Source organism: Daphnia magna, linkage group LG6 (genome assembly GCF_020631705.1).
Source record: "Daphnia magna isolate NIES linkage group LG6, ASM2063170v1.1, whole genome shotgun sequence".
Taxonomy (NCBI): Eukaryota; Metazoa; Arthropoda; class Branchiopoda; order Diplostraca; family Daphniidae; genus Daphnia; species Daphnia magna.
The window spans coordinates 10,222,868-10,246,267 of NC_059187.1; the positions used below are offsets into that span (position 1 = coordinate 10,222,868).

General features: G+C 44.5%; 2 protein-coding genes across 16 annotated transcripts in view; both read right to left on the reverse strand.

Moving 5' to 3' along the window:
- The window catches only part of LOC116924320 (sodium channel protein 60E), a 26,388-nt gene extending 13,028 nt beyond the window's left edge, over window positions 1-13,360 (reverse strand). For 2 of the 7 annotated variants that reach the window (XM_045174795.1, XM_045174794.1), the window contains exon 1: window positions 5,609-12,966. In XM_045174795.1, the coding sequence (XP_045030730.1) occupies window positions 5,609-6,181 (573 nt within the window). In that variant the 5' untranslated portion in view covers window positions 6,182-12,966. Of the gene's footprint in view, window positions 1-800; window positions 1,003-3,008; window positions 3,129-5,608; window positions 12,967-13,005 lie in introns of those variants that run through there. The other 5 variants (XM_045174796.1, XM_045174799.1, XM_045174798.1 and 2 more) reach the window with 5 other exon arrangements.
- A 314-nt stretch (window positions 13,361-13,674) lies between these two features.
- LOC116924324 (casein kinase I) lies at window positions 13,675-23,253 on the reverse strand. 9 transcript variants are annotated; one of them, XM_045174806.1, is made up of 15 exons: window positions 22,545-23,099; window positions 22,226-22,446; window positions 21,685-22,118; window positions 21,446-21,622; window positions 21,045-21,164; window positions 20,835-20,983; window positions 20,622-20,736; window positions 20,444-20,563; window positions 20,149-20,319; window positions 19,890-20,038; window positions 19,529-19,597; window positions 19,186-19,266; window positions 18,615-18,677; window positions 17,667-17,908; window positions 13,675-16,665 (listed from the first exon to the last, which is right to left on the reverse strand). In XM_045174806.1, exons 3-15 carry the CDS (start codon window positions 22,085-22,087, stop codon window positions 16,614-16,616), a joined length of 1,911 nt encoding a protein of 636 aa, XP_045030741.1. In that variant the 5' UTR covers window positions 22,088-22,118; window positions 22,226-22,446; window positions 22,545-23,099; the 3' UTR covers window positions 13,675-16,613. The 9 variants fall into 9 exon arrangements, with proteins under 9 accessions (XP_045030741.1, XP_045030742.1, XP_032786737.1 ...); XM_045174807.1 differs by lacking the exons at window positions 22,226-22,446; window positions 22,545-23,099 and adding an exon at window positions 23,113-23,253 and having other exon boundaries at window positions 17,667-17,905; XM_032930846.2 differs by lacking the exons at window positions 22,226-22,446; window positions 22,545-23,099 and adding an exon at window positions 23,113-23,253.
- Between the last annotated feature and the right edge of the window lie 147 nt (window positions 23,254-23,400).

Consider the following 23,400-nt stretch of genomic DNA (forward strand, 5'->3'; position numbering starts at 1 on the left):
TGCAGCAAATCACGTTAGAGCTGCCCGCCAATTCACGGACTTGCGCGCCTCGCCGTTTCAAAACGAGCTGCTCACGCTGTCACATCATCGACTTGTACTCTACGATTGCCCGATAATATTACGACATGCAGCGCCCAACGTCAAATTGAATATCTGCGCGTCTTTCTTCCTAAAAGGCCAAACACACACACACAAAAAACAGATCTCGTGAAAGGCGGGGGCGTCGTGTTGAATTCCGTCTGCTTGTGTCTGTGCGCGAGGATGCAGAATTTGATCCGTCTGGTTTCGGTTCTTTGTAACGTTGCCGTTTGTTTATGTTTATTAAACTGACGTCTGCTGCTGCTGTTGTTATTGCCCCATCCGCCTCGTCCATGTGCACGACGACGACGACGACGTTCATATCCGATGCAGACAACTAAGTGGACTCCTACCTTACCCCATCATTTTTGGCTCTTATTCGGCATCCACTAGCAAAAACGCGCACACACACCATGGGACGCTTATTATGGATATGGTACGTAGATGCGGCGTCGGTTGACTGGGCAGAGCAGTATAGACAAGATGTTGAACGGATAAAAAAAAAAATTAATAAAAAACGATAAAAAAAAAGGATGGGGAGTGGGGGGGGGGATAAGCACGTGGGACGGAAACTGGACTGGGTCGGATCCATCCAACAATAGAATTCTCTACGGCGTCATTGTGGAAACGCTGTTGAGACTAAGGATGAAGAAGAGGAAGAGAAGCAGTTGATGGTCATACATACGTAAAATAAAGAGAGAAAAAAAAGCCCATTGACGCACTCACGAAAAGCCATGCATCAGCAGCAGCAGCAGCAGCAAAGTGAGGCATTGGCATTGTTGATGATGCCATATGGCGGTCGGCGCAAGAGAGCGGATCATCGGCTCATTAAAAACAACCGGACGCCAGGGATATTTTCTTTCGTAGACACGCCGCTAGTTGACTACGAGCCTACGTACAGCACATACTGTATCCATCATGTCTCTGGTCAACAACACCAAAAATAATCCTAATGAGGTTGGATGTAAAAACTCACATCAGACAACGAGAACAATTTTTTAAAAAAAAGCAGATTGTTTTAAGACAGCAGAGCGCATGAGGCATGGAATAGAAAGCGAAAACGGTAGGCAAGGGCCTGAAAGCAGTTGAGACAGAGGAGGACACTGCCTTGAAAGCTATACACAAATTACTAGTCACGTGCGTGCAAAATGAGATTGCACGTAGAGCTCAGCTGGAGATGAATGACAGGCCTAACATCGAAAGGCGCAATCCGCTTCTTTGAAAACATTTCGCGAGGCAAAGAAAAATGTTCCAATTGCTGTCAAAAGGGACACTCTGGCCGCATTAAATAGAAAGGGGCCGCGTATTCATGGCGTCGGTCGACATTGATTCGGTTATACGCAGAGCCTCTCGTGTTCTCGGAGAAGAATTCCATTTTCCTGTTGAGGCAAAACCCAATAGAAGAGTGCAAGTGCAGGATTTTGTTTTTGTTTTACATCTGCTCGTTTCATCGTTAAAAAAAAACTGACTTTCGTATCCATCGAAACAATAGCCGACGCACGCAAAAAATAAAAGACGCTGCTCTCTGCGTATGCAAAGTGGAAACGAAAACAAAAATAAAAGGACCAGTTCAAGTTCAGAGTAGATGAAAAGCTGCTATTTGGATGCATAGCTACAGGAATGGGAAGGTTCGCTCTTGAGAGCTGCTCTTGCCTAGTGTGTTACATGTGTGCGTATACGTAGGTGCTGTATGCATTATTCAATAACAGTCCAGTGTATAAAAGAAAAGGGGCGGCGATATTCAACGACAAGCAGCCCCCCCAAAAAAAGAGAACTGCTTCTTTGCCTTTTCTTTTTTCTTCCCCCAAAAGAAAAAAAAAAACTAAAAAAGAAAGAAAAGAGGGGGAATGCAGATCTCTCATCTGAGCGTGTGTAATACGAGCCAGTGGCTACGAAGGCGAGCATGTGCGTTGCACACGAGAGCAGTTATAAGATGTACGGAGAGAGACAGGCTACTTACGCCATAGCTGTTTAATGCCGGCAAAGAACTCGTCCATCATTCCAAAAACTCTCTCTTTTGCTGGACGACGTGAGCGGGCGTGAATTAAAGAAAAAGCAAACCATTTGCTGGTCTTTTGAAGGGCGAAAAAGGCAAAGGGAAAACGTATCGGCCCAGAGAGAAAGAGACCCATATCGTCCAGCATGGTTTACAATCAACGTCAAAGCTCATTCATTACTGCCATTTTGCAGCCACTGTCTCGCAACTATTACACCACCCCAACCACCCGAAAAAGGGGCGAGTTTATGAGAAAATTCGAGAGCGACGCGGCATCGTACCAAGATCTCGGCGTCGTACCAAAAAATTGCGTCAAGAGTCACGTCTAAAGATTCTTTAACAATGCAGCTCGACGACGATGGCTAATGTCATTACGCTTTTTGCGCAGGGGCTAATACGATGACGACGTGATGTGACGCAAGAAAACAAAACAAAAAAATAGGGTTTAGTTTGTGATTTTCTACTAGACTATATGAACGGCTCTATCCGTTAAACGTCAAACTATGCGGCAAAAAGCCTCTTTTCATTAGCTGGAATGAAAATAACTTTGAAATTCGGGTTTAATCGCATAAAATAGACTGGTGCCCATGGCCATCATCGTGGTCTACATCTTTATCCGATGAATAAATGGGGCGCGGAGGAAACGATCCATCATGCGGCACTCTACTGTTACACTAACCGTACTGCGTGTCACACTGTGAACTCCAGCAGCAGTAGCACCTCAGCAGGGCTCTCTGTGTTGGTTGGGCTGGCACATATAGTACAGTCACATGAAGGCAAGGACAATGTGGCCGAGACAGATACAGTTCAACGCATCGCCACTGTATCTGTCTGGCAGTCTTTCACATCGTTCAATAAGTTGCAACAACAACAACAACATACGTACGAAAGAGAGAGCAGACGAAAAATAGAAAAAAAAAAAAGCGGAGCTCACCGTACAAATAAGAAATCGATAGTGGCCAATGTCTTCTACCCTATCCATATGCCATGTAGTAAAACTGTCTGCTGTTGCTGTATCGAACCGCCACTCTACAGAGCATCAGGACAATAGTAGTGAAAAACAAATGCACCATAACAAAACAATGCAGAGCCTAGTATTGTGTAACTTATTGATGGACTGTTGGACTCTGACTGGTGGCTCACAATCGACACGACTCATCGTTGATTTTGCCAACGTTTCAATTCGACGAAAGATCAGTCGTATAAAACAGCGTAGATTGATGAAAAACGGCTTGTTCTCTGACGTACACGTTGGCGTGTAGGCGAGTGCATCTGCTCGTTCTCGCAGCAGCCGTGAACGGAGCGACTGCATTAGTGCAATTGCATGTGTACATAATAGCCTCTATGCATGAGCAGAGTCTGCTGTGGACGAAAAAGGCCCAATGCCTAGTCGGTTTACATTCATCATTCAAAGACGCCATCAAACTTTTCCGCATCCATTTGAGCGGGGGGAAAAAACAATCAAGTTAGTCTGCAATTGCGTCGCAAATGGAGAAACAAAAAGACTCGAGTCATCCAGCTGATGCCAATCGCCATGGAGCCTCGGATACAAAAAGCCTTTGCGTTTAAAAGAGACAAAGAGTATCGTTGATCAGTTGGGCGTTAGATTTAAAGGACTCGCTTTTTAGCAGCTCTGCATTCTATCCCGTCCAGGCAAAATAAAGCGCCTGTGAACAAGTCGGCAAAGCCACAATCGATCAAGAGATTGCGTCAAATGCAACGAGAAAGAAAGTTCGATTTTAATCTGTGCTCTAGAATCCATACTTTTTTGGCGAGCAAAAACAATAGCAAATTGTCGATTCACTCGTTTTCAATAATTGCTGCTTAATTTCAATATTGTGCTGCCATCGCAAAACGCCCTCCACCGTGTACAGTCGCACTCGATAATTGGACGTTGGCAAAATATGTCTACCCCAAAAACAAAATAATAAAAAATATGTGGCAACTATGCAAATAAAAACACGAATTTCCTTTGCGTTGGAAACGTCTCATCCGGACTGCGTGAGGGCGTACAGGTCGTACATGTATGGCCGCAGCTATGGGCTAGGCCTCTGGGGGAGACATAGAGACAGCCATAATTATGGCAGTCGTAATAATAAGCCAACGCTACGACATAGAAGACATAACGCTAATAACATACATAAAGCACCACGGGATAGAATCTATTTACTTGTGTTATTCAAGTCTTTTTCTTTTTTCTGCTTTTCCCGACCCAATTCGGCTGGAGGGTACGAAGAGGAGAGACCCGTTTTTCTCGATGCGAGTCGCGGGATTTTATATCGGCCACATTATATGAATGGATATCGAATTCTGCGGGATTTGCCGCTGGCATTTTTCTCTCTCGAAATACATAACATGTTTTTTTCTGTTCAACTTTTGATTCGGCGCGCGCCTATTAGACGATAGACGGACGTCGCCTCAGCTAAACACCCATCCACGGCGTATGAATGCGACCAAGAAATGTGTAGTACATGTAATAAAGAGGAGCGTGTGATGCAAGTTGCATGCCGATGATGCGGAGGCTAGTCATTGTCGCTCGTCGGCGATGACGTTTCGAGCAGTGAACGCTTTTTCACGAGACGGTGATAACACGCATCGCAAACTGTTATGAAAACCGAGCCACAAACCAAGCGGTTTGTGACGCGAGCGCGTCATAAAAAGATTTTGCCCCACCTCGGATTCGCCGGAGCAGACGAATCCGAAATTCAACGGACTTGTGAACCGAGTCTCACCAAAGAGACAAAAACAAAAACGAATTTAGACCCCCAAAAAATCAAAAAATTAAGACGAAAGACAAGCACCCGAAAGGCGTGCGTGTGGCATCCGCTTGCAATCTGGACAGACCGGGAGCAGAACAATTTGTTCATCACTGAAAATGGGAAGTGGTTGGTCCTAGTGGGTTCACTCGAACGCTGGGAGGAGGGGTAATCTAGCCGAGTGAAGGCCACCGTCTGTCGTTGGGCCACATCGATCGACACGATTGACCTTTTATTTGTGTAGCCCATTGGCGGATACAGAGTCGTTCCCTACATCAGCCGACTGCTGTGTTGTTTCCTCTCTTTTTTTGTTGTTGTTTTCTTTCGCTAAAACTGGCGCACGCACACGCGGTACACGCCATTGGCAGCAAAACGAGCGAGAGGCAGTTGAGAAAGCGACGTTGATTCATTCATTACAAAGGCGCCACACGGCCAACTTCGATACGGACAGTGTGCGCCGCCTAAAGACGTTTTTGCGTCGGCCATCCCCCCCAACTTGGGACTGAGAAATAGGGTCCGACAGACGGACGGGAAAAACAACCAAAGAGCTTTCTCTTTCAATCTAACAAACGTGCACGTTAGACATCATGGACTAATGAAGGGACGACGAAAACGAAATAAAGAGGTTTGTTTGCTCCCGTCTCGATCGGCCTTGCGCCTCATCTACGCCACACACAACTAGATCCCGTTTAGAAAATGAAGGGCAACCAATACACATGGCGATTGGGGTCGTAAAGGTAATGATATTGGAGTGGGTGGGTTGGGTGTAGTGGCGTACCTTGTCTCGGACGGTGGGATCGATTTCCTGCAGAGGTTTGCCGTACAAATTGAGCGGCACGGGCTCGAAGGCGGCCGGTAGCGGGGCTCCGTCTTCGATCGGCCCCGTTTTGCTGATGCTATTGCCGTTACTGCTACTACCCCCTCCACCACCTCCACTAGCACCTCCTGCAACGACCTGGCGATGGTGGCCAGCCAATAGGGTGGCCGTCGGTATCGAACTGCTGCCACGCGATTCCACGCTCTGCTGGCGAGACTGTCGCAATCCGCCGGCTCCTGTTGTTCCTCCTACACTGCCGCCGACGCTAACGCAACCAACACCACCACCACCTCCACTTGGCATTCGATTTCGGTTGGCCGGCTCACCACTTTGGCCCGTCGCACTGCTATTAGCCACCACATCACAGACACTGACCCGGCCAGCCACCGACGGAGATCTCGTACGCACATCACCGCCGCCGCCACCGCCAGACGACGGTTTCAAATGATGACGATCACTGGCCGGCTCTTCGAAACTGCAAGTTCGTCGTCCTGTCACTGCTGCTGCTGGTGGTGGAGGGGCAACAACGGGCATGACGGACGATAAAGATGAAGAAGATGAACTAGAAGATGATGATGCGTGTTGCGAATGAAACGAAGGTGGGCACGTGCAGCTGCACGGCACCGCACGGCCCGCTGCTGTTGAGACGCGGCCAGTTGCATCTTGCGGCAATGGCGACGTTGATGGCAATGGATGGCTGGAAGAAGGAGACGAAGATGCAGCGGCCGATAAAAGATCTTCAACAGATTGGCAGTGATGTTTCTTCTGTTTGACCAGTGGACCACGTCGACTACTTGCGCCGCTACTTTGCCGGCTCGTCCTGGTCGTTTTCTTGGTCGTTTCGGCCGTCTCACTCGTCCCTTCCGGCGGCCAAGTGCCGCAAGGTGATCTTATCGATATGGCCAATAAATCGGCCCAATCTGCGGGCAGCTGTTCGGACAACAATTGCGACGACGTGACGACTGGAGGAGGAGGACGTTGACGCGGTTTGTGGCCACTCGAAGAAACAAAAGGCGGTGAAGCGGCGGAAGCGGCGGAGGCGGCGGTGGGGAGCAGATTTGACCGTCAAGTGCGGCTTTTGCTCATCCGTCGACCGCGCCCAAAACGGATTGTTCAAAATGACGACAAAAGATGGATCGTCCTCTTCGTCGTCTCGAAGCCGCTCCATTCTCTCATCATCTTTGTCCGCCGGATCGCATCTCTTTTTGAATTGCGTCACTTCCATCTTTCTTTCTTTGCCTTTCTTTTGGTTTCGTTATTCTTTTCTGGGGGGGGTTGGTTGGTTGGATGGAAATGTTTTTTGATGTTATTGTCGACCGTTTATTGCAATTCTTTTGGGTTCAATCTGTTCTCGTTCCAGCATTCCGGTTGCCATGGTGAAGCTGGGAGAGCTCAAAAAGAAGAGTCTCAAAAGGAGGAAATGGCGACCATCAAACTGTTCCCAGTGTCGAATCGCCTCACAGTTGGCGGAATCAAGTCATGGGCTCGTTTCACTCACACACTGGCACTGCGCGACGAGTGTGTGTCGTTATCCTTCGGATGGCATGGCAAAGTGTAGGCTCAACATGCGGAAAGGGAATCGAGTTGTTTCAATCAGCTTCTGCCCGACTTTTTGATCGGCAATCACAGACGAGCGGATGCGTTCAACTAGTCGTGATATCGCGTGACCTTTCGTTCGCCTCTTCTTCTTCCTCTATTGATGGTGGACAGTCCAACGAAAAGGGTCGAATCTCTTCATTTCGCTAAACAACTTTTTTTTTAGGCAACGATCGACCTGTAGGCGAGACGATGACGTAAAGGCCATCCGGCGAGAATTTCACTTTTGCCCGAATTGCAGATGGATGCCCCCCTCCTGCCAAGACACGCTGAGGTGCACAACACGACGACGGACGCTACAACGTTAACCGCGCACACATCACATCCAAAGTTTAAACGAATGGGACGCCGGATGAAAGACATTGCCCCTCGCTTTCCCTCTCCTTGTTCTCGTTTCCATCCAATTGAGGAATTTAAAAAAGAGGGAGGGAAAACAAAACAATTGGCCGGGGCCGTTGATGAAAAAAGACTCGCCACCCGGCGGTGCTTCCTTTCAGAATAAGACGATGAAGAGACGACACTTTGGCGCATCGATTAAACAGGACAACTGCCGCTGGTGGGAACTATTTGGAAACCTCTTTTTACTAGACATGGTCCCGTCTATTTTGCTAGTCTCCCTTCAACGGGATCTACCTGGCGGTGGTGGTGCTGGTGGGAGGCGGACTACTTGGAAAGGTTGGTGGGGGTGGATTGAAAATAAAACAAAACAAAACAAAACCAAAGAAAAGAACGGGGAACGTTTCGTGCGCTAATAAATAAATTTCGAGCGACGGACGACGTTATTCCCGTAGCGATGTCGAGTCAGGCACTGCGGACTAATGCGGCACTGGGACTAAAGAGAAGCCGAACCGTCTGTGCGTGTATATGTGTGTGTGTGTGTATGTGTATGCCGGTACGAGTCTCGCAGCGCAGCAGCACTCGCTCGGATAGAGCCACCCAGAAAATGGTTACTGTTCTACAACTCTCACAAGCTCTTCTCTCTCTCTCTCTCTCTGTGTGTGTGTGTGTGTTTGAGAGAGAGACCGAGCAACACAAAACACTGTTGAACTATACAACACACACACAACTTGTGTAGGATAGTGCGGCGGCGGAGGAGGAGAGCAAGAGAACGAACCGAAAGAGTCCAATGCGCCAGCGCAGCTCTCCTCCTGTTCGCCCATCGAGTGCCAATATATTTTTAAAAAACAGAAACGATGCGCATTGCTCCTGGATTTGTTTCTTGGTTCATGTACAGCCGTCGGATTACATAACGACTTTTGGCGGTTAATATAATTAGCGACTGTACGGCAATTTTCCTTGGCTCTTTTCTAAATTGACGTGCAAGCGAAAATGGCTGTCGAAATGACTTTTTACAGCAAAGCGAAAAGGTGCGACAAAGTAATACAAGTCCGATCTGTACATCACGGAGGACTTGATTTCACTGATAGGCATACGGTGCCATTTTCTTGTTTTTTTGTGAGTCGATATATTACGAGCCCTACGTAGAGAAGGAAAAGTGCAGCGAATGAACCCGAGCCCTTGCACTGCGTCTATCGACAAGTAGAACGACGGCAGCACTCGACACTTTTAGAAACAGACAAGGAGACAAGGAAAATGATTAAATCAAAGAACCAAGTAAAGATCAAAAGCTAGAGGCTTATTTCGCAAGTTATTCTGACATTTTACATATTTAATAGAGCTGCGATGAATCGACCGGCATTTTGTAAAACAAAACGAGGAAAAACTTTTTTTTAAAGGGCGTTGCAAGACAGGCTGTAAAATTTGATTAATTCAAAAGGTAGTCGTACATTAAAAAAAGTAGAGAAAAGGAGCCTATTCTGGGCGCAATGGAGATCCCATGTGAGACGAGAAAAAAAACGGATGGCGCATTCTGCTGCACTCGTTTCACCTCTCACCTTTCAACGGAAAACTAAACGGAACAAAGCGATTGCTCTTTTTCGTCCATCGTTCCCCGGGCGCAGTAAATAAAAGAGACACCAACAAACAGCAGGAGATGTTGGTCCAACGTCAAAAAGAAGAAAAACACAAAAACTTGTGTGACAGCAGCCACCAACTTGCGACAGAGTGGACGTGAATAATGTCGCCAACTTGTGCCCAGTCCTCAGATCGATAAAACACGGTATAGAAATAAACCAAATGGACACGTTCGGTTGCCATTCAACAACGGCCTTGCATAGTTTGCAAGGCGTGTTTGAGAAAAACTGCCAACAAAATAAGTCGAATCATTCAATCGTTTTGATTTTGAAATGAAGCGATTTCATCGTCAATGATGTGGAAACCGACGTCAGGCGCCAAAGTTTTGTCCAACAGAGTTGAGCTCAACTTGAACGAAGCCCAGACCAACCGCTTTGACTAACTGCTGCCCAGTAAAAATAATAGACGAGAGCAACTGTCGTCAAATAGTCAAACTTGTATGCACTCGTCTACAGTTCAAACTTCCGCGCGCCCGCGTGTGTCTCTGTTAAGTTAGGATCCATAGCCTTTGCTGCTTTCACAAGTTTTTAATTCACTTGTTGGGCGACGATTTTCTTGCAAAACGCAACTTGGTTCGAATTGAACCCTTTAAAACAATTCCACGTCGTCTCCACCAGCTCGGGCATGCGAATGACGGCGGCAAAAAAAGGATTGTTTTCGAAATTCTATCGATCAATTCATTAAAAGGAAGCCGAATACCCCAAACAAAGATTGAAAGAAGACATCCAGCGCGGTGGGACATTTTCTCCTTTCTCGCGTGTGTCGCTGCACACAGTCGCATGGTATATAGCAATACCAAATAATTGCATGGCTTTCGTGTCAAAAGAAAAAAAAACGAGAAGGAAATGGAAGGATGGACGGCTGCTGCTGCATCGCGTCAGATATAAGAAAGGCAACGAAAGACGACGGATAGGCCATCCATCCGACATTTCAAGGCTATAAGAAGTGAGGGGAGGCAACATTCTCTCACACGCAGACACACTATTAAGCAGCTGGATGGTGCGGAATAGAGTGGCTTGAGATACTCGCAACAAAAAAAAAGAGTCTAAAAGATTTCTCTGAATATGAATGCGCAGTCCTACTCGGAATCCTTAAAATGCGGCCTCTTTTCCTTCCCCCGCTCTTCGTTTTTGTGTGTGTGCCAAAAGAGTCGCAGTTGCATCATGACAGAGCGATGGACGCAGCATTAAAAGGATAAACATTTGTCAAAGTTGGGCCGAACTGCAGCTAGGACTAGCAACAGCTTTAGCCTACACTGTGCATTTTCATTGGAATAGGTGGACCTAAACGACACGTCCAAGTAGCCAGTCCCGAAACAGACACTTGATCACATATAGGCATTTAACTGCTAAAAGCAAATACCGTAAACCTGCCGCACGCAGATGCAATAAAATTGTTGTCGAAGGAAATGACGCTACTGTACTATAATAGGTCCAACGTGCTTTTCGCTTTAGAGATTCGTGTCATTTGAAATTCAATCAGAAGGGAAAGAAACCAAACGAAATGAAACGAAATGCAAAAATCGAAAGCCGTGAGCAGACTGCGGTACTCATGGCGATTGCGTATGCCGTCAATCGATGACGACGAGAAAAACAAAGACGGTGATACGGCGAAACTCCATACTGATGTGTTGTATGGAGACATAAAAGAGATGACATTCTCTCAATATACTTTTCAAAATATGATGCACAGTCAACGACAACAAAAGAAAAACAAACAATTCCAGCAAGATACGCTGTTCGTCTTGAAACAACAACAAAGTGCAGATCGATGACCTGCAAAGACTGGCACTGGCTTTGCTTTTGCATAACCAACACATCTCATCTCGTTCAATCCGCCCACTCTAAGAAACAAGAAACGAAGACTGAGCGCCACAAGTTTCTCTTTCCCACCCATCATTAAATTTACAACAACAAAAATGTATCCAGCTAGTGGACAAAATTGCGTTCCAGCAACCGGATATCGACAAAAAGGTGGGGAAAATGAAAGTATGGATTCGTTGTTGCAGCCTATAGACAAGCAGCAAAATAGGTGCCCCCTTTTTCTTTCGTGAATTCGATGTGCGCTACAGAGCTGTACATCATTTCATGCAATACCCAACGCAGGGTGGGGTACGGGGCGACTATGCCCCAGAAATTCCAGCTCAAAGGAAACAGAACGCGACAGGAGGACGGATCACGACCAATCAACAAACATAAGCAATGTTCATTAGAATAATAGATGTAGGCTGCGGATGAGGTGTGATACATGGCCAAAAGTCGCATTTCACGGATAAAAGAAAGAAAAGTATCAACGAAATTCAAGATCATCGACTTGACTGAACGAATCGATCAGGTCATGCGCATCGCAGTTTATTTGTACAACACAGGACCATGTCTGTTTCAACGATATCAAACCGACGGCACGGCTCTAATCGATTCGAGTTGTGCAAGCAGCTGCGTTTACATTGAAACGCTTTAGAACGAAAAGACCGGCCGGTAAGTTGGCGGGTCGTGGGAAACGGACGGCTCGTAACAATCTACTGAGGCATTCTCTGTACTGGTGATGAGTCATCATCTCATCATTCTCATTACAGGACATCTCAATTTCAACTCTGGCTTTCCCATAATTGGCAATGTCAAGTTGGAATGGGCGCAACAACAACGTCACAAACCCTCCCTGTCCGTGTCCATCGTTTCAGTTGGCGGCTGTTCTCGACTTTTCCTTTTATTTATTTAGAAGGGGTGGCAAACAATGCGACGAAAAGGAAGGCGGGAATGAAAACGAGTCCGATTCATAGAGAGAGAGAAAAAGAAAAATCAACTGTTACACAATATCGGATTGTCGGACAAAAAAAAAAGGAGGGAAACACAAGACCTTGTTAGCTCGTTCTTATCGACCACTGGCAAGTCCACCCTCCCAAACAGAAGCCTTCGCGTTAACATCCCGTCCGTCTCTGCATAAAACAGCCAATTCTTTCTTAGACTAATTTGTTTACCCTCTGATTATGAAGACGGCCATAAACGCGCCAATTGTTGTGCGACCCAAATGTGGCAAACGGCCTGACATCTCGCGGATAAAACAAAACCAAAAAACGTATGGCCGTAACAATTCGCACGTGAAGCCCAAACAAGATAAATGAAAAACAAGTGGAAAAACTATCGTAAATTGTCTGAAAACGGGGTGTAGCAGAATGTGATGAAGGCTAACTTGAAAAACAAACAAAATGGACGCACTCGTGACCAAGTTTTAGCTCGTTTCAAACATTTATAGTTTTAATTCTCTTGCGATTAGCCCCCTCCCCTTCCAAGAGAGTGGCCCGTTTTCTGTGGGCGCCATTTTGGTCTAAACCCTTCCACGTCGAACACTGAAGAAAGAAAACGATGCCAAAAACCACCCAGCCAAAACTACAGCTACCATAATTAATGAATATCCATCGGCACGTGGACGCAAGTTTCAAATGCAAATCTTTTAGAGTCGAACTGACAAAAACCCAATAGAAAAAAAAGCACAAAAAAGTACGTTTCAATAGATGAATGGTGCACAAAAGTAGTCGGACAAAGCAGCAAAATGAAAACCAATTTTCGCTTTTCGCAGATTTAGAAAACAAAACATATCAAGAAAGCAGAGAAATATCCATTTCTCATCGTCATAGCCAATACGATGCAAATGAATATTAAATAGCACATGGTTGACAACCTTGGGTTTCATTAGTGTAACATTCACGCCGAAAATCTTTGCCACACAAATAAAAAGGCCTGAATGCTAATCTCTAATTTAGGGCGCACGTAGTGGGGTGTTGCACTAACCTTGATGAACGACGCCATGTCGTTTGGCTGATGCATGCCACCGTTTTTGGGTTGTCTCGCTGCTTACTGTTGGACACTCGTAGTTCATTGTTCTCTTCAGCCATCCCCATGTCGAATGATGAAAAGAAATTTCAGTAATGGGGAACAGGCACGTGGATGTCTGCGGATACGCTTCTTTGGCAAAAGTATGTATGCGCCATGCTCACACGACATCCCACCGACAATCTGGAGCTTGCAAATATTTGAATAGTGCAAACATGTAATCACCGATACAGAGCAATACAAAAGTTTTTCTTCGATTATTGTCTTGTCGAGAGCGAGCACGTTTCTGTTGCACGGTCCAACATCTACTACTTCGGATTAATGGACTACCGCGCAAATGAAGCAGACGACGTCCGAGACGTTTCAAGTTTTATCAAATTCAAACAAATTCAAATATTATAGATCGGCCCCGGTCTCTACCTGCTATGAGTTACCAGTGATCAGCCGGAAGGTACTGGCGCGAAACTGAACCACTCTTTTTCTGTGTGTCGCGCCAGTACCTTCTGGCACTAAGCTGGTCACGAGTAAGCCATGGGCAGACAAGAGCCGAGTCCTAGTTATTATTGCATTTTGGACGTTTTAAAAGAAACCCATTTGAAATCCATTGAAGTAACGACGATTCGGATCTTTGATTTATTCCGATTTGTATTATTATTAATTATGGGGTTGGGGTGTATTTACTGAGTTGTTGGCGAGTCATTGTAAAAAATACAAACCGAAAAAAGTAAACACGTTATACAAGAGCAAAGAGGAGATGGTGGTGGTGGTGGAGGAAATGATTATGATGAAAGGGGACAATAGGCATGACAGGAGATGAGTGTTTTATTTGTTGTTTTTTTTTTTATGGTGATGAAGAGACAAGAGGTGAAAAAAAAATAACAAGGAAAAATCACGAACGACAAAATGCGCTGGAGAAAAAGAGAAAAAAAAAATATATGTGAGCGATCTAATGAAAAAAAATCTTTTTTTCCTTCTTAAGAACAAAAGAAAAATTGAATGAATTATATAGTGAGACTTGATGAGGAATTGCCAAGAGGATATGCCAAGAACTATTTTTTTTTTTCAAACATTTTTTCGTGTTATTAGTTTTGTTTTTCTCAAATCAAATCGAATCCACTGATGATAACACGGTCGGTTCGATGGCCAGAGACGGATAGACAGAGGTAATAATATTTAATGAATTAAAAAATTGAAAACAAGAGAGGAACGGCACGCACACTTTTAACACACATTTTCACGTTCTCTTCTTTCCCCTCTTCAAAACAGATGACTGTTGCGTCACCATACAAATTGAAGGAGGAGGAACAAAAGAGCGAGGGGTGGATGAGAAGTGAAGAACAAACAATCCATTCATGTTTAGTCTTTTCTTTTCCAGTGAGAGAAATGAGACAGACAACAAAAAATTAACCCTCGCCGAAATAAAAATATTCGGTTCTGTCACAACTATATGGATTCTCAATGAAATTAACACGAGAAAGAAAACAAAAAAACTTGAATTTTCTTCTCCAATGCCCACCTACCCCCTTGTGTGTGTATGTATGGTACTTCTCCCCTATCAGGATCCATCTATTAAAGAAATCATTACCCGAAAGCCCAAATTAGGAAAACTCAAATACAAAAAAAAATACAAAAAAAAAACGTACGGGGTAATGGAGGAGGGGATTGAATTGCCACAAAAATAATTCATAGTGAAACCAACAAAACTTTTGAAACGGAGACTAATGCACAAGCAGCAACAGCAGCAGCAGCAGCAGTAATAATACAGTGTATGTGGATTTTGCGGTCGGCTGTGTGTGTGTGTGTGTGTATCTATGTAAAAGTGTAGAATTCGTTAGCGGGATCTGGAGAATGAAATTTGCAAAGCCGTCGTCATAAGAGTGAATGAAAGAGGAGCAGGAGGGGGACGGCCGGTATCCAGCTGGAGTGGGCAGAAACTGTGTACCGACGCACTCCAATGTTCCTGATCGAAACGTCAGTTGTTACATCATTTACACACGGACACACACGGTTGCAGAGACTTGTCGCAAAATGAACACACACACACACACTACACACGGACACTCTTGATATAGTATGTACCATCAATGTTTCGTTTTCTTCTTTTGCCATTCGAATTAACCACCACGCCACCGTCCACCACAAGTGACCACAACGCCCCTCCCCCTCCTTCCTCTCATTTCATGTCTCTTGCATAAGCAGAAAGGAAACGCTGATCCAGATCCACTTCTGCGACTGCTGGGCCAAATTATTTCTTTTCCTTCTTCACACACAGGCCTTAAAAATGTGGCGGGGGGAGAAATTGCAGCGTATCGATGTTGAGCGGGTCCAGTGCCGTCAGCATAATAAGTACCAACACATAAAAGAACACAAAATCAGGCAGATTGATGAGAAGAGAGGAGTGATTGGGGTGATTATTTAGGCGGACGGAATGGCGGTCGGAGATGAGATGATTGACACAGATTTTTGCACCTAACCACACACATCTTTTCATTTTTTTTTTCTTTTTATCTTTTTTTGTCCAGTCCCAAAAAACAAAAAAAGGAAAATAAAAAAAAGCGAGTCACAAACACACGGCCACCCACCAAACACCCAATTTTCTTCGTTTTGTTAACTGCAACAACAACAAGTGAAGAGAGGAGACGATTGCACACATTTTCCCTTCTTCTTCTTCTTCTTCTCATTCTTCTTCTGCCTTATCGTTCCAAGTCTTTTTATCACACGCAAGGCTCCGTGCAACAACAACAACAACCTGCCATAACAAATTGAAGAGGTGCAGGGAGAGCGAGAGAGGAGAAATACTTTTGGGGGAGAGAATTTGTACGTCCAACACGCAAAACACACGCACACGAATTCTCTGGATGTTTTCTCTCTCACTTTTCCTATTGGGATAGGGCGGAGCTGCTGTAGCAAATGGATGATCAAGTGTTGATGCGAATCGACATGGGCCGCCTGAATTTGGTCCCAAATTGAAGAAGAAAAAAATAGACAGAAGCCGAGCGAAATGCGAACATTTGAAAAAGAAAAGAAAAACTTGAAACAAGAGTCATGACTCTTTCATCGCTATCGTCGTCGTCGTCGTCTTCTTTCAAGAGCTCGGGGGACCGAATTGGTTGCATGCAGAAACCATCTCGGTCACGGTGGCAAATGCGACGACGAACGACTTTTGAAACATTTGCATTTCGATGGATGTTGTTGTTGATGCAAGAAAAAGAACGCAGAGGGAGTGGTGCACGCAGCAAGGTCCGCAGTGAGGCAGATCGGAAGACGTCCTTCTCTTCATTTGAGTGAACAAACACTTGGAAATTGTTGCCTTATGTACAGCCGAGAGCTCACTGCTTGTGCTCACGTGACGTGAGTCTCTTCTTCTAGTCATCTTTTTCTTGTCCCTCTCTTTGTTAATGGACAGAAGAACGTCGAGAGACAAATGGGAAAGAAAATGTGTCGCATTTCATGAGGGGCAAACGAAGGTGGCGGTCGTGGTGGTAGCGGCGGCGGCGGCGGTGGGGGGAGAGGGAGTGTTAAGCACGGAAAGAGGGATCGATTTCGTTTCCTCTTTTTTCTCTCATCTACTTGGGTCGAGATGATTTCTTCTTCTTTCGCTTGAAGAAACAGCAACATCTGCAATTCAAAAGACAAATGGTCGATTAGCAGATGGAGAGGATCAGATGCAGCAGCATGAAAATTGGCGGGAGAAACGAGTTGGCGATGCACAACATCAAACACATCCACCAACTAGAGAAGAAAATAACACACACACACACAAAGGCATACATCAAATAAAAAATCTTTATCTTCGTGAGTCTAGTCTCATTTGTTCTCATTTAGCGTCTTTCCTAATTGATGTGTTACACTAGTGGCCGGGCGCCCAGTTGAAAAAGATCTACAATTTCGTTTGATTCGAACCCAGGCCCACTTCTAATAAGAACCTCACTCCAGGAGAAAGAGAGAGGGAAAAAAAAAAAAAAATCGGAAGGTCTCCATCGAAACGAGTCAATTACTTCCAGAGCTGCGAACCCACACCATCAACGCATTATGCACAATCCGAGCGTGCACCCTTCCTATTTCACCATTTTCATTCGTTTTCATAATTTTCCTTTTTTCGTGATTCGAATTTTTTCCATCATTTTTTTTCTTTCCTGGCCGTCTGCCAGTAAATCAAGAGACACGGAGAAACAGAGAACCAGAGTCAACTAATCATGATCTCTTGTCAGATTTGACGAGCAGAGAAACGAGTTGAAAAGTGTTGCATCTTGGCACGAAACAAGCAAGCGCAAGTAGCATCTAGAGAGACAGAGAGTCCTTAGACACGAAGAGACCATTTCCACGGAAGCCTCTTCATCTTCTTGGCATTCTAACGTCACACAAGTTTCGTCTTCTTGACGTCCCACCCTCCCCCAATTTTTTTTTTTTTCCTGACGCAATTCGCGAGAAAAGATATGGGCAAACAGACAAAGCCATCCAACAGTGACAACCGGCAACAAATCGTATCTCCGTATTCTTCGCGTCTCATTCTTTTGCGCCATGCTTCAACCTAACACAATGCCCTTGGAAAAATCCCAACCGCCAATCGGAAAACGATTCAAAAGATAAAAATGTATGCGTCAGATGACGTTTCGTACTTGGTCTCTTCAGCCATTTCGATTTCAGGTTGCGCCGTGATGGGGGTGTGTGAGTGGCCGGCTGGATCATCGCCCCCCAAATCTCCATTGGTGGAGGAGACCACCTGGACAGAGCCGTGGCGATCGGCTGGAGTCAACGTTCCTCCTAGCAGGTTTCCTCCGGGTCCACCAGATGTACCTGCCGATGCCGCTGACGCCTTGACACCTTCAGCCCAACCCGTTTTAGCTGCACCAGTTGGCTGCTGAAATACAAAAATCAAATCAAATCAAATCAAATCAAATCAAATCAAACCAAACAAGAATTAGGACAATACTAAGAAAAGACATAAAATAGCGAAATAAAGCTCAAGACCTAAAAAAGGGATGACAAATGTTCCGAAGTTTACACCAACGGTAATTGAATTTGAAAGGAATGAGCAAACAAGCCAAATAAAAAATTATAATAAAAAAATAAAAAAAACTACAAAAAGAATCTAAATGGGAGAGTAAGTGAAAAGGTCGCTTTCGCTGCAACTGTAAAAAATTACACAAACCGACAGCCGAGTAGAAATGGGGAGGCGAAGCGACTGTTCACTTCCAGTACAACTTCACGTTCCTTTTGTTTCTTTAATCCCCTATTGGTTAATAGGTTTTGATTTTAACACGAGGCTTTTATGGACGGAGACACCTTAGAAATGGCCATCTGTCTGTCACACACTAAGGTGAGTAGGTTTATTGCAATACACTACTAAGACTTCTCTCTGGCAAAAGCACGTTACCAGTTTGAACTAATCCTTTATGACGACGATGATGGCAACTAGCTCACTACCGTCGCTTGCTTGGGATAATTTTAGATGGCAGATTCAGAAATGCAAAGGAAGCAAAACAAACCAAAACGAAAAGAGGCACGTCTGCTTAACTAACTGCTTAACTAACTGCTTAAATACGAATCTCAAGGAGAAAGCTGACCTGAACGACGAGAAAGATATCATCGACATCATCCTCTTCATCTTCTTCACCATCAAACATGTCCTGATTTGTTCGGTTACAATTTGCAGAAGAATGACACTTCAACCAACATCAACCCCCAACTACACGCAGCGTCCCAGTAGTCAAAACGCGAAAGAATATGTACTGCTACATCATTCCTCCAAAAGCCCCCAAATAAAACCAAAAAAAACAAACCCAGAAGAACGACAGATAAAGTTGTAGAAAGCACACACACACACACACACGGCAACTAAGTCGAGTGTAACTGTGTGTGACCGTTAATAAAACAACCCTAAAACTCGACTATTAAGTCGTATATTTCCCGCACGAATCCTCTTGGCTCACACACAGCTATAGCAAACTGCTGCAGTCGGTCGACCCTGTTCTTTCATCCCTCTCGCACGGGCAAACTCCCCACAATTAACTGGTTGCCTGAATTCATTCCCTTGTCATTTGTTTTTAGCCCACTACCTTAGATTAGTCGAGAACACATTTCAAGTAAAAACAAAACAAACAACAGAAAATAAAAACAGGCTCAATAACGCCTTACCCGGTTGGTGGCTGGATGTCGTTCCCTGTTGGGTGATATGATCACTTCCTGGTTAGTTGACACGGATCCCACAGGAGTTGACTATAAAAACAAACAAACACGTGAATTAGGATGACGAATAATGATACGTGACAGGGAATACGCAGTCGACACACAATCAATGGTTTTCATTACTAGCTCGACGTTCTACACTAAAAGGCGATCCTTGCTGAGGTAACTTGAGACATGGACTAAAAAGCCATTTTTCCCTTTTGCGAATTTTCTAGCGATAAATACATACAAGAGAATGTTTAGGGATGAACCGACTAGTAGGAAACAAGGACACGTCGTTGGCAAGGCAAACCTTTCCCGTGTGAGTTACATCCGAGGGGGGTGCATTACGAAGGGCTCGCAATTGGCTCAGATTGGCTGGCTAAAGTTGTTCGATACCCACCACCGCCAACCCAGATGAACGGTGAAGCACGACAAGTTTTCATTATTATCATTCATGAATAGTAAAACGTGATATGACGACTGAAGAGACAAAAAAAAAAATGCAGGAAAACGAACCAAGTATCGTGCTCTGAATACAAATTCACTCGCACAACACAAGTTTTAACATCTTCCCACAGAGAGATGTGAGTAGAGGGTGTGTGAGGACTACACATACACTCACACACACAAAAACAAGAAACCCTCCTCTCTAAGAAAATAAACTTGATTACCATGGTTTTGCCGGTCCAGTCGAACTCGTTATCATCGATATAGCCCATCCGGTCAAAGAGATCGCGGAACAATTTGCGAAGGTAATTGTAATCTGGCCGCTCGAAGAAGTCAAGTCTCCGAACGTACCGTAAGTAGGTTGCAAATTCCTCTGAAATATGTTACAATTATTATTACATTTTTGCCATTTTCTTTTGTTTTTCTCGTTTCTTCCAACAGTCAAAAGATGTGGCTGTTGGGCAATATGGAAGAAATACATACCAGGGTAGCCTTCGCAAAGAGCTTCGATGGGAGTGGCTCTTTTTGTTTCACCAATTTTCTGATAGCGCTCCTTTAGCGTGTCGGCTTTAAGGCCTTGCCATGGCAGGCTACCACGCAAGAAATACATAAACATGTGTCCCAAAGCTTCCAAATCATCTCGTCTGCTTTGCTCTGATATTTGACGATATGGAAGGGAAAATTTCGTAGTAGGAAAACCACGTGTTAGTGTATCGTAAAACTGATATGCAACAGAAACTAGGCAACTAGGAGATAGAGGGATGGACATGTGTCGAACCTTTCCCAAGATGGGTGTTGATGCTCATGTAACGAGCTGTGCCCGTCAGGCTTTTGTGTTCCCGATAGGGGATGTGTTTATTGGTGACCGCATCAATATATTCTTTCGCCAGACCGAAATCTAATGGGAAGAGGAATTAAGCAAATACACTTCAACAACAGCCGAATTCAGTGATTACCAATGATGTGGATGACTTTGTCCTTTTTGTTATGACTTCGACCGATAAGGAAGTTTTCCGGTTTTACATCACGGTAGATTAGATCGTGCCGGTGCACCATCTCTATTCTATCAATCTATGTATCAAGAGGAAATACATTTTTAACATTCGAATAAGACAACCGGGCGGTAAGAGACGACATTTCGATCTCTTAGGGAAAATGAAGATGTTTACCAACTGCAAGGCAATCATAAGGACGTTTTTCAAAGAAAACCTCCGACCACACAAGTCGAAAAGGTCTTCCAAACTGGGACCCATTAGCTCCATAACCAGTGCACTGTACTTGCCACAAGGTCCAAAATAGTAGACTTCAGGTAAACCAGCTTTGGAAAGAAAACCATATGTCATGTCATCGTGTGAATTTTAATATCGGCAACTATATACTTGTGGTACTACGTCGGCCCATCATCCGGTAAAATCGATATTCCAGGTGTAACTGGGGCGCCTTTGATTTAAGGGGCTCCAATTTAATGGCCACATGTTCATTGTTGTACAAATTCTTCCCTGTTTTGAAAAAGAAAATATGTAAAGGTTTTTTTTACGACAATACGAAACGACATTTATTGCTCAATAGTACTAGTTTTCCTCAAAGAGAAGTCTTCAATATGCTCTTCTGAACAGTTGGAAAGAAAAAAAAAGCGTCTAAGAGTGACGTCTTGTGATGGACTTGGATCTGCTTACCCATTCAAGTTATCGTTTCACTTGAGAACGCAAACAAACGTATAGGAAGCACATATGCATCGATAAACTAATCAGAAACAAAATGACGGAGAAAGCATACTAACCTAATCTCAATTCGCCAAAGTTACCACAGCCAATTTTTTTTCCAACCCTGAAATTAGGTCCGACCATCAATACCCCAGAGGAGGAGGTTGAGGCTGTAGAACTACTACTCTGTCGAGTTCCAGCACCCCCACCGACTGCTGAGCTGGACGACTGCATTATGCTCGGTCCAGCGAAGGCTAAAATAAAAATAGATATAAAGAAGCTCAATACATGAGGTATGAATAAATGGTGGGAATACTGGTGCTCGTATTGGCAGCTAAAGATGCAGCACTGATTGCTCCAGATGTATTCCCAAGTCCTCCAGCAGATAGTGCAGCTGTCGCAGTAAGAGCAGCACTACTTCCACCAAGATATTGTTCTGAACCTGCAGGAGTCAGGCCTCTGCCAAGACTGAGGCTGGCAGAGGCTAGAGGTTCCAAACGGAGGTTAATAATGGGCCCTTGGGCCCCTGAAGTTGCCGTGGTGGGGGCCAACCCTCCCCCACTTTTAATTCCTTTGCCACCAGCACCTCCAGAACCCAGTAGTTGCGATTGGGATCCAAAATTGTTGTCTTCTTCGTTGGTGAAGTCCTGATCTGGTCGCAATTGCTGCCTTTCTGGGCAATCTGGGTGCCTGTCGCCCCACAGATCTCTCTTGCTCATAGTGGGCCAAACATTTGAGAATTTAAATTGCCTGTAAGAATACAAAGTTTAATGTCAATATTGTAGGTCTTTTCCTGCAATAGAATTGAGACGACATTTTGGATCTACCAAGTTATGTCACATAATCAACAATCACACCTGCGCTTTTCACTTGGGAGTTGTACCTCTTGGGACACAAACTCAATACTGAAAGTCAAACTAAAAAACACATAAATGGTAGGAGATTAAAAGCCATGATGAAGCCACAAAACTTGTCAGCATTGCAGTTGTACTGAGACAGTACAAGAACCTTGGGGGACCATAGCAAAGCCTCAACCCCTCAAAAGGTGGAGCACATGACAGGACTCTCTGTCAGCACACTAATTAGAACATGAAAATCCAGACAAAACAAAAGATAATCAAGTCAAGAATAAAATACAGGGAATTACTATTATGGGACAGAATAAAAATACACCACCTCACGTCACGGGATAGATTCGGCAGTGTTTCCAGCAACAACCTTTAAACACTACACAATGATGAGGAATCACTCGTCTAAATTCGGCTTTCAAGTCGATCGGTAAAAGAATTTGACTTCAGACGCCAAATAGAAAAAACACGTCACACAGCCTTCAATCAACTTCTCGTATCACAGTACAATCCGACCAATCTCTTCAACAATAACTGTTCTTCTTTATTTCTTTGCTTGCTTTTTCCCACTAAGTCACTGGACGTACCGTAGGAGCCAAGAAATGTCAGCGGACGAAATCTCACCCACAACGACAAGAAGCAAGTCAAGTTCTAAAAAAACCCCCCCACACTACTATCCTCTCAACATATTGAAAAACCGGCCCCGTTACCCCCAAGGCGAATAGGCGGAGGTATATACTGTACCCCCACCACACAACACACACATACACTACAAGCAGGGAGAGAGAAAACCACCGACTATATTTCGAGGTTTTACATTGCTGCGATGGATAGGGAAAAGGACACCTATTTGGCTTCCAATCAGCGAAATCTTGTCAATAAAATTATAAACCTACTCTTAGTCGACGATCAGGATGAAATCCCTCATAACTGTTCGTTTGTGCTCTGGATCTCAATAGAGCTCTTTCTTCCGGCAAAAGTAATTTTAATGGCTGTCCCAAGACTGTATACGACGTTGCCAAGTCGTCGATGAGAAAACACAGCCAAAAAATTAAAAATGCCCGCATCTTCATTTTCGTCTCCGAGGAAAATTTATAAACTATTTGAAATTAATCTATTAACGAAATCGTTCAATTCAAGGAAATTTTTTTTGAAAGCTTATTACGCTTTTTCTACAAATACAT

Bases quoted from the DNA above. Each gene is read 5' to 3' on its own strand.
- LOC116924324 (XM_032930846.2), bottom strand. From the start codon at position 22,087: ATGAGCAAGAGAGATCTGTGGGGCGACAGGCACCCAGATTGCCCAGAA. The intron at 19,598-19,889 runs GTAATCAAGTTT...GAACAACTTTAG, and splicing joins ACTGGACCGGCAAAACCATG to CCAGCCAATCTGAGCCAATT. The intron at 18,678-19,185 runs GTAAGGCGTTAT...CGAACAAATCAG, and splicing joins GACATCCAGCCACCAACCGG to GACATGTTTGATGGTGAAGA.